We start from the raw sequence: 11,745 nt of genomic DNA on the forward strand, positions 1-11,745 counted from the left end.
TTGATTGTCCTTCACTTCTATTAAGGTCCTCAAATTCCTTGAACTTTTCCAAACTGTCTGCTAGGTCATCTTTAGCAAGGTGTTTATCAAGAAAGTCAAGAAGGGTTTTAAAACCCGTTTCCTTTTTTAAATCTTCAAGCTTAATTTGGTCAAAAACTTTCTCACGAATCTTACTGTCATCTTCCTCTGGAAGTGTAAGTGCAACAGCAATGCCTTTCTCTTTTGCAAGTTCTGTTATTTCACTCCAAGCCAATAACTCATGTCTCTATAGTTCATAAGGCTTAGATTTGGATTTGAACACTGGTGGATTGATCTTGGTCGCCATATTTGATTCACTGTTTCCCTCCTTTTTTTTCCCAGACTCACCCTGTTTATACTTCTTCTGACACAGTTCACTGCCTTTCACTCGACACGGGGGTTGATTTTACGCTCTGCTACCACTTGTTAATCTCTATTTTTGGAGTAACACTGACTGAATCCACAAAGCACTTTATTATCATCATTTGACCTCAGTCACATAAACAACCACCTCACAAAAAAACAATCTCTACACAAAGAAGAGTTCCCCACCAAGAGTTATCTCTTTAAGTGTATTAACACAATATAAAAATATATATTAACAAACAGTTGCTACCTATTTTTTATCGACTTAGGTCTGTCGCGGCCGAGATTCGAACTCACGACCTCCCGATCACGGAGCGAGCGCTCTATCGACTGAGCTACCGTGAACGGTAACTGACATTATTACTTTCAATACTTTAAGAAAACAATTAAAAGTAAACAAGATATGGGTATGCATTTAAAATAATTGCTTTAATATCACATGTTTTGTATGTTTGAATTAAAAGTTACATGTATTAATTTACGTTACAATGAATGCTTCATTCCGAACATCCATGCACTCGCATACAGTTGATATATTTTTTTCCCAGAACACAGTCCTCTGATCCAGTGGAAATTCTTAAAGAATATCAGTCCATCTACATGAGGGGACGGCCACTGGATATATCCCACGAGTCGGTGGTCATCGAAGGAGAGACCTGCTCTATTTTTGTTAGTCGCGGTGACATATTCCAGGATGCCATTGAGGAGTTGCAGCATCTTGAAAACCTCAGATATCCATTGGAAGTAAACTTCCATGGGGAGAACGCCGAAGATTATGGCGGACCTAGGAGGGAATTTTTCGAATTGATTCTCACTGCCATCAAAGAGAAACTTGTGTCAGTTTCAAATGGTATAGTCACCTTGCACTTAGACGAGGAGGCACTGGCGCGTTATTACTATTATTACGCTGGAATCACAATAGGTTAGTCAAAATTAAAATTTAGAATAACTCAACGGATTAATGTAAAAGTTAACTATTTTTACCCTGGCATAAATAACAATAATGGCAGAAAATAAATACCGAGATATATCAAAAAATCTAGCAAAAATGATCGAACAAGAATTTAATATCTATTTTTAAGCAAAAAGGAGGTCATACAGCATTATTATATATTTACCTTATAGATGTGCAAATTGCTATTTTCCTTCTTTATTTATCTGAATTCCAGGTCTGAGTGCTATTCAAGGAGGGCCATTAGCTGACTTTCTGGATCAGCTCCTCCAATCTCCGGAATCAGAGCAAAAAGACCAGTTCGTCCGCGGACTGGAAAAGACAGGGCTGATTCAGGTACATCTCTGATTTTATAGTGTTTGCCTGCTGGTTACTAATGTCTCTAAATTATGAGATTTCTCGCTTTTAATAATATTAAATTATTTACGACTCGTTTTACCGTGAATTATTCACAACGCACTTTTAATCGTTTAATTCCGAAAGCCCAATAGTGCAAAATAAAAAAAAAATAAATAAAATAATTAAATTTACAAAATAAAGAACGAAACTAATAAATGAAAAAAAAAGAAATTACAAAATAAAAAATGAAATTACAAGATTAAAAACCGAAATTACAAGATTAAAAACCGAAATAAAATACGGAATTTAGATGTGCATGGTAAGGAAGTGAACCCAATTCCAAAAAGCCCATGTGTTGTAAAGCATTATACTATAGACCTGATTTTGTTGCGACATTAATACAAGTGTGAAAACATCTGCATATACACTCAGCTTTTCCCGTATCAATAACATAACTAGCTGGATCGAGTAGACGGTCACAATAGGGGAGATATGTAATATGCTTAGACCTATGTTTTTTGTTTTTTGTTTTGTTTTGTTTTGTTTTTTGTTTTTTGTTTTTTGTTTTTTGTTTTTTACATTAATGTGAAGTTTGACCAGTCAGATGAATTGGCCAGTGATTCTAGAAAAGACGATGACAAGTTAACATTAGCTCTCTTAAACCCTCAGCTTAAAAGGTCTAAATATCAACAATGAATCTGGACATGAAACATCAAAGAGATAAATTGACCAAATATTTAAGATAAACAAGTCCGTCTATTTATTAAGATTCTGCTGTTTACAACTGCTGAACTTTATAACATTTAGGAAATTCCCATGGCTATAAACGTCGATCATTTGTCAAATTTATCGCACAGCACAATAATGCTGTAAAATAACACGTTACCGATCGGATTTTGCGGGTTTGTTTGGCATTATTAAAAAGGGTTGAAGAAAATAAGTGCAAAAATTAAATAAGTTTAAGTGTTTACAATTAGATTTTAATGATTGCTTACTTCATTAAAAAGATGAGCAAAACACTTCTATGGCTAATTTCTTGGTCATTTTATAAAAGCTTAAATAGAAGTGAAGCACCATAACTATATGTTCTCTCATATTTTAAATAATGTATTCTCAATTTGTGTTAGTTGTGAACAAACAATACACACACTTGCATAAAAAATCCCCACAAAGTTATCAAGTCATTCTCGTTATTGTTTCAGCAACCCAAGATTTATGGTACACTGATAGGGCGCTAGGTTAAGTTTGGAGAAAATTCAGTAAATAAAAAAAATATGTAGTCTGGGTCATATTACGGGGAGGAGCTATTTCAAACGTACCATGTGTTTTTTTTAAAACAGAGCTAGCCCACGTAGGTTGCTGACATATCTATTTATGTGACTCTACTCCAGATTGAATCACAAGCATGTCGCTTCGCTAACAGATTACCTTGCCAAAAAAAAAAAAAATCACTGTTTGGATGCGGACAAGGATATAATTTATATTCCAATTCCATATTGAAATAGGAATATTTTTAAAAACATAGTTGTATTAGTAAGAAACGTCTTTCTCGTCAAAAAGCATTTCAACTGGCTTCTTCCCGTTGAATCCTTGTGGGGGTTTTTTATGAGTCCATAAAAAATGCATATCACTGAAACCTGTGAACGATGTGGAATTTAAATTCCGCTCAATAGCGCGTTAGAAATACGTGTGCGTTATGATTCAATGATAGTCCAAAAAATTTACAATTCAAAGCTTACATTTATTTAAAAATGTTTATTCAACTAATTATATTGAATGCTTTTTAAATACTGATTTAATTCCTGGTAGTTTGATTACATGTCGTTCTTTGAATATACAAATTATGCCTTTTTAAATGATGCTGGTACATGTCCTTAGAAAAAAAAATTAGTATATACATAAAACAATGTTTTACAGTTGATGAGGGGCAAAAGAACCCGGAAGTTCCTTTTTCGAAGGATTGAAAATATTGTACTCACCGTACAAAAGTTTATCAAAACATTCGACGTCAAGTTCAGCGAGGAAGGGACTAATAGGAGGAGGGTTGAAGAAACAATATATAGACAATTCCTCAAATACGTCAGAGATGTCTACGGTACGTACTGCAGTGTTCAGTGATTCTCTGACGGAAAAAAAGAAGAGTTCGAATTTATCTGCTGTTGTTAGGTATTCCGAATAAACAATGCACCTAAAAATTATGTAACTTTTTGTTTATCATATTAAAGTAAAAATGTTAATTTAAAGGTATAATTTTTTTCAGCTGGAAGACAGGGTGACAAGGTCAGTCTGGAAAACATTCTAGCTTTTGTAACAGGAACAAGAGAAATACCTGTGTTGGGATATGCTATACAGCCAACAATTGTGTTCCAACTGGAAGAGGGGCGGTTTCCAACCGCGACAACATGTATAAATAGACTATTGCTTCCTTCGGAAGTTAACTTTGAAATGTACGATTTGGCATTTCTTAACACCCATTTTGGGTTAAACTAGTCATACATCATGCATGTGTAAAACACGAATCGAAAACATCTTACTTAAGTCAGATTTATCAGTGACCCGCACAACTATCTCACACTGAAAAAACGTAAAATCTTGACAGATTTAATTCATACAACTCTATAACACGAAAGAAATGCTTACCCACCTTTTTCTTAAAATAATAAAGTTGTCATCAACTGATATCTTGAGTGATAAGCTTATTGAACGTATTTCCGCTGGCATACTATATAATAGTCCAAACTATTTTAAAACTCTAATTATACCTTTGTCAAAAAAGAATCAATTGATGCAGATTACCAGATTTTACTGCCACCAAGATAATCCTTGTGATATAGAAATCTGGTAATATCATAAGAGAAATTTAATGTCAATGTTATAATAGCTTTCCGTACTATATTTTATTGATAAACAGACGTATAAATATTTAATTTAACGTTTTGTTTCTTTGATTATGTAACAATCAGATAATTTGAGGTGATCCGTCTCTTACCAGTTAAACATGTACTTTTCTGCTGTAGATATCTAATTAAATCTGTCAGGACTTTATGGGTCAGCAGTGCCCGATCAATGATAAGTCGATGTTTTAATTTCACTCAGCCTCTTTTCCAACAAAATAAAATCAAGGCAAAAGCTGTCCCCTCAGTTGACATTTTGAGGTAATTGGTTTTTATCATTCCTTAATTATATTCAATTTTCATTTCTCGTTTCTCTCTTCGTGTTTTGCACATACCCTACATATGCATGTCAGACTGGTTTTAATTAAAATATCGCGTGTTTACCCTTTTGTCGACCAAGCAACAAAAATTGACCCTACGCTAAGGTTTATATTCCTCTTTTCATTGGAATTTTTATTTTATGCCCCCATAATCGAAGAATTCGGGGCATATAGTTTTTTGTCTGTCTGTCCGCAAAAACTATAACCATCCCATATTTATAACTTTGGTTGGGGTTAAGGCTTTCATGTTTCACATGTGTATTCCTTGTGACAAGGCCTTTTTTACGTACCAATAATTTTAACGTCTTGACCTTGGAGTTTGACGTACATAAAAAAAAAAATGGTGTTGATGTACCATACAGGGGCATTAGTGTTTCACAAACACTTCGTATTTTTATTTTAGATAGGTCATTCAGTCAGCCTTGTGATGATGAGTGATTTATAGTAATGATAAATTTTAATGATAAAACGTTGCATGTATCTTTTTAAAAAATCCTACCTATCTTTCTGTTGTTAAATGACTGTGTCGAAAAAGGAGAAACAGATTTTTTTTTAAAATTATATTACAGATTTTGGTCGAAAACTTGCGCCAAAGGGCCCAAATGACAATGTGGTTGTAAACTCTGCATAATATCATCTGATCCCACCTCTGATGTTTGGAGGTCCGTGTTTGCTCTGCTCCTATTTTGTATTGTATAATGGACTTTTGAGCTTGAATACTGTTCGTTATCTCCATATATTTCACTTCAACCTCTCATCGAAAACGTGTTTTTCATCTGTAATATTTTTTTCAAGTTGAAACAATGACCCAGATGTTATAAAGGGGCAATGATTGGGATTAAGAAAAACTAAAATATGAAGCATGAGGAAAACGTGTTAATGTTCAACTATGTCAGGGTTCTGAACGTTCATTGTGTTAGATTTTTCAGAGAATTATCTTTAAAAAAAAATTAATGTATTTCTTAACAAAAATTGCCAGGTGCAAAATACTTCCCTGGGACAGGCCCTTTTTTTAAGTACAAAAATAACTAATTAGCTTAAACAATTTAAGACCTTATCCTTAAAACATATAGTTCCTTTTTACCTATGAAGAATCTCTCTTGTGACATCTTTTTCGTATAACTATATGGTCTTTATTTCCGAATTATTGTATGCTGTACAAAATGACTGCAATTTGTTCTTTTAATATTTCCGAATTATTTTTTTTATTTGTGGTGAAATTTTAAAATAAAATTTTTAATACTTTCCTAAATATATTCAAGTTCAGGTTTTTGTGTTCGTTCATGATTGTAATGGTAAGCGACATTATATACTATCACAATGTATTTTTTTTTCCAATGCCAATTGCATGTATACAATAATCGTCAATAGTATAAAAAATATTGTAGAAATGAACTGCTAAAGAGTCCTGTGTTTCTCTAGGTCTATATCATGATGAAAAGAACTCTGTGTTGGAGTATATTCTGACATTCCCGAATTTTTATCAATACACCTTGGAAGAACACGGTGGTTAACATTTTCCTATTCCTATCCTTTTTTTCTTCTCTGTACAACATGGGTCCAAAGAGGGGTTGTGCCCTATGGGCCTCTGGTTTGAACAGCTAACAAAATATGAATAAATAAAAAATTTCTCAATTGAGCATGCTGTTTTATTATTATTATCAGTTTTTATTTAGCACCCCACGGAAATTAAAAAAAAGAAAAAAAAACAAACACCAGGAAAAAGTTGAAAATAGGATTAATTCATATTATTTGCAACCAGTTCAAAATATTGCTCAAGTGCTTCTTGCCAGGGAGTTGCATCACTCCACCCTTTTCGTCCAAACAAAGCATTAGAACAATTGTCAAATTCCAAAAATCCACTTCTAGTTGGAACCTTGCACTGCAGTTGGCTGAAGTTAATATCTTCCTCAGAAACGGGCTGAATGCAATCAGAGAATCCTGTAAATATCAACATACATGTATTTAAACTGCACCTAGTTTTGAAAAGGTAAATAATTGGGACGGTTTGATACTAAATTAACAAGCACATACCCTATCCGCTTTCACTGTGTTTTAGAATTTCAACTGCATTTTTTTTTTATTTTCATTTTGAATGTCGAGGGAATTGACTTGATAGCATTTTTTTTTACCTAATTTATGCGCATTTTTTTCACATTGATGCAGGGAAAAGCCCTCTTTTAGAAGAGGTTATTTTATGCATGAACTCCAAGCATTAAGTGTAGTACCCTTTTCCTCTGGCAGTATATAAAGTACATTTGGACGACCATGTGGACAAGCAGAGTGTCTGTTGTATGCTATTGGGTGATTGTTCCATTGTTCCTTTACCGCATCCAGGACGTTTTGTAGAACTGGCATAAAGCAAAATCGCAATGAATACCTGGAAACATAATTATGTAGAGCATTTACTATATAACCTCTTCTCAACATTATTATTCCGTATATGTTTAAGTCAATGAGCATAAAGAATATTATTTGCCAATTCTTACACATCATTTATCACATCTTTACGAAAGAAACCATCAGTCTCCAATTCCTTGAAAAAAAGAGATCAACCATTCCATTTCTTGCCGGCGCATCATGCTCCACCATGCCTCAATTCTCTGTGAAAATAATGTACGTGAATTTCTTGGATATTCGATTTACTTCTGTTTGACAGTTACTTCGGATTGCTCTATTGAGACTTTTTTTCCTTATTTTTTTTGTATATCCCACGATATTAGACAATTTCCACAGGAGAAATCCATCAAAATCCTTTCTTGTGATGTGAAATGTATAAACACATGTACATAAGACAGGTCACTCGAAGGAGATAAAATTCTACCAGGATGCACAGTCTAAGTAATTCTAGATTGTCTTCTATCTCGACAGACTGTAGTACTACATCAAATTCCATATGGTGCGCATGGTGCTTACATCATAGGTATCCAGGTTGAATTTTTCTTGATTTTTTTTTTTTTTGGTATGAAATGGACGAGTGGTTTAATGTGATATAGACTGTGTGAATTTTGTTTCTGAACAATGGACATAAAGAAATGATCAAAGCTTTACAATGACGTACAACATAGTTGACCAATCACGCACCTGATTGAAAACTGATCTGGTAACTCGATAACAGCCTCTTGCCGTGGACTGATCTTGTTCTGGATTTCGATACAAACACTGAAGAGCACCCATGGTTATGTTTTCTGTTCCCGGGTCACTTTGTAGTATTCTTGGGCATCCTATTATACATGTTATATAATAATGAATTTTCATACAGAATATATGCATGATTGCAAGTACAGAAACTGAATAGAAAGTTTGTAATATTATTTGATACCTCTCAAAGTCGCTACAGTTTGGACAAAATTGCAGGCCACTATCTCTGGATCATTATTAGAAGGCCCTACTTCAAGCCACATAATTCGTCGTGAAAACCTAGATATTTGTTATTCGAAAAGATGATTACAGCACTGGCGAGTTTCAGACATCGCTATCAAAGAACACTTCCACAAGGTATACCTCCACCTTCACTATCATTTTAATAACGTATCATCTTGAAAAACAACCATATAACTCTCATACAAGAGGCCAATGGGCCACAATGATTACCTGAACCACTATGGCCCTGCTATTTTTTCACCAGCAGATTTTTTCCCATATTACACTACCTGAGGATGATTCTATTTAAATATGACTGACCAGGGCTTCGCTGTTTCTTGAGAAAAACTTTTAAAGGTGTTTCCTTTATACTCTATGTAAACATTTGATCGCCCATTGTGGCCCCACCTTATTCCTGGGGGTTATGATTTGAACAAATTTAAATCTACACTATCTTAAAATGCTTTCATATAATATGACTAGTCATGGCTTTGCTGTTTATGAGAAAATTATTTTTAGTGATTTCCCCTTATAGTTCTATGTAGACATTTTCATCGCACATTCTTGCCCCATGCTACCCACAGGGGGGGCATAATTTAAACAAACTGGGATCTATACTCACTACCTGCGGGTGTTTACATATAAAATGACTAACAATGGCGTTGCTGTTCTTGACTAGAAGAATTTTAAATGTTTTGTTTCCTATATATACTCCTATGTAAACATCTGATGGCCCGGGGGGGGGGGGGGCTTATCCTACCCCGTGAGTCACAATTTGAACAAACTTGAGTCTACACTAAATCAGGAAATTTCAATGTAAGTTTCATATTTTCTGGTTCAGTTACTCTTGAGAAGATTTTTGTCAGATGCCATGAAATTTAAACTGCGTCCTTATCCTTTTATTTGAACAAACTTGAATTCTCTTCACCAAAGGATTCTGGTGGGAAGTTAGCTTGAAATTGGCCCACTGGTATATAATGAAATCTATTACTGAAGTATATTTTAAGGTCAGGAAGAGAAATGAATTGCCTGCTGTGCACAGGTCCTTGACAAAAGTCATTGAACAAGTTAATTAAATCAAAATTTGACTTACCCATCTATGCATCCATGAATAGGAAATCCAAACGGTTTTAATTTGTCATATCTGTAAGTGTGCAAATAATTGATTTTAAACAAAGATATTCTTGATTTCTTGAGTATTTCTTCATATTAAAACTCATTCTATTTATAAACTGATATGCTTACATTACAATGGTTGTGAGCTTTCTTTGAATGAAATATGTGGAGATAACAAACAGTATTCGAGCTCAATATATTTAAATTAGAATGAAGGGATGACAGAAAATGAAAGGTCAAGGAACCCCTTAATTGAGAGAAATAACATATAGGGGTGGGAGCTGGGGGATGGAATGGGCGATGATCATTTTGCAGAAGTTGACTGGAGTTGAGGGCAACATTGATTATGTTAGTCTCCAAGGGATGAAATATTGCCCGACGCGGAAGGAGATTTGGAATTTAATCTTATCGATATTAATCAATTTTATATGACCTGACATATCATCTTACCCATCAACATGCCATATATAATTTGGACCCTGTGAATAATATATTTTTCGTTTGATGCGACGGCGTCTACGAAAATCAACACCGAGTGGGTCAATTCGTCTCATAATTTCCATTACTTTATCTCTGAAATAAAGATAAAATTTTAAAGTGGACTTGATTGCATAAAAATATTTAACTATGCATAATGTGGCAACTGTTAAAAGCATTATAGAAAACTTAAGGGGACGACTAGTTGATTCTGAAAGGGCCCGGTGGCAATTCTTTTTCGAGTCAGATTATTTACATGTATTTTCATGCCAAACCGAAACTCTAGCCGAGGACATATCGCCAGTCTAGGACAGAAAATTTATTTTCAACATTTTGGAGGAAAAATATTTATTTCCACAATCTGCAAGCCCCTCCCCTTAATAATAAAAAAACAAATGGGGGTTCACTAAATGATGAACGTTTGTACACCGTTTTACATCAATGCCAACTTTAAATGACTAAAACATAGTTATTTATAAGTTCTATCATACATATCATAAAGTCAGAAAAGACGTCATAACTCGAGTTTAAATGATTTTTCTTGTATTGATGTTTAAGAGGGAAGCTAGAAAACAAGTTTAAACTTCTTGAAGTAAATTTTGCTTCTTGACTAATTGACTTAAATATAAATGCTATAAAATCATTATAACTTTACAAAAAATAATGTACCTGCGAACTGGTATATTTAGATGTCTGAGCTTGTCTGTCATATGTCTATAGCCAACTGTCGGTGGCGAAGATTGTAGCATGTCCTGTAAATTGAAATGCAAGTAGATATAATCAATGTGATATTCGAACTATATTTTTAAAAAATTAAATTTTATATATATATATATATATATATATATATATATATATATATATATATATATATATATATATCGTCCATTGAGGCCCCACCCTACCCCCGGGGGTCACGATTTGAACAAACTTGAATCTACACCACCTGAGGATGCTTCCATATAAATATGACCAATCATTGCTTTGCTGTTCTTGAGAAGAAGATTTTTCCAATATATTCCTATGTAAAACTTTGATCGTCCATTGAGGCCCCACCCTACCCCCGGGGGTCACGATTTGAACAAACTTGAATCTACACCACCTGAGGATGCTTCCATATAAATATGACCAATCATAGCTTTGCTGTTTTTGAGAAGATTTTTGAAGATTTTTCCTATATATTCCTATGTAAAACTTTGATAGTCCATTGAGGCCCCACCCTACCCCCGGGGGTCATGATTTGAACAAACTTGAATCTACACCACATGAGGATGCTTCCATATAAATATGACCAATCATAGCTTTGCTGTTCTTGTGAAGAAGATTTTTCCTATATATTCCTATGTAAAACTTTGATCGTCCATTGTGGCCCCACCCTACCCCCCGGGGTCATGATTTGAACAAACTTGAATCTACACTACCTGACAATAATTCCATATGAGTTTCATCTTTCCTGGCCCATTGGTTCTTGAAAAGAAGATTTTTCAATAATTCCATTAATTTGTTGCTATTTTGTAATTATCTCCCCTTTGAGGAGGGAGTGGCCCTTCATTTGAACAAATTTGAATCCCCTTTACCCAAGGATACTTTGTGCCAAGTTTGATTGAAATTGCCCAGTAGTTTTGGAGAAGAAGATGAAAATGTGAAAAGTTTACGACAACAACGACGACGCCGACAGACAACGGACAAATTTTGATCAGAAAAAGCTCACTTGAGCCTTCGGCTCAGGTGAGCTAAAAAATTCTTAATAATTTATGGGAACATTATACATGTAAATGAAAAATACCTTTATTTTACGTTCCAGTTCTGCATCACTGTACCCTGTTGATCCTCGCCTTGGTGGATAATCACACCGTCGCAAACGCTTCCCCACCGCGTTAGAGCTTTGAACATAATGCAT

General features: G+C 34.4%; 1 protein-coding gene and 1 long non-coding RNA gene across 2 annotated transcripts; both read right to left on the reverse strand.

Annotated features, from left to right (window-relative positions):
* Positions 1 to 1,104: 1,104 nt before the first annotated feature.
* Positions 1,105 to 3,793, reverse strand: LOC133179975 (uncharacterized). The gene is made up of 3 exons (XR_009720223.1): positions 3,655 to 3,793; positions 1,503 to 1,648; positions 1,105 to 1,194 (listed from the first exon to the last, which is right to left on the reverse strand). It is a non-coding gene; the product is annotated as an uncharacterized LOC133179975 (long non-coding RNA).
* A 3,329-nt stretch (positions 3,794 to 7,122) lies between these two features.
* LOC133179853 (uncharacterized) lies at positions 7,123 to 11,745 on the reverse strand. The gene is made up of 8 exons (XM_061314554.1): positions 11,632 to 11,745; positions 10,515 to 10,597; positions 9,819 to 9,941; positions 9,346 to 9,396; positions 8,212 to 8,309; positions 7,974 to 8,113; positions 7,379 to 7,492; positions 7,123 to 7,269 (listed from the first exon to the last, which is right to left on the reverse strand). Exons 1-7 carry the CDS (start codon positions 11,743 to 11,745, stop codon positions 7,412 to 7,414), a joined length of 690 nt encoding a protein of 229 aa, XP_061170538.1. The 3' UTR covers positions 7,123 to 7,269; positions 7,379 to 7,411.

This window comes from Saccostrea echinata, unplaced genomic scaffold (genome assembly GCF_033153115.1).
Source record: "Saccostrea echinata isolate AGI-Se365-2 ecotype Australia unplaced genomic scaffold, CSIRO_AGI_Sech_v1 ptg000005l, whole genome shotgun sequence".
Taxonomy (NCBI): Eukaryota; Metazoa; Mollusca; class Bivalvia; order Ostreida; family Ostreidae; genus Saccostrea; species Saccostrea echinata.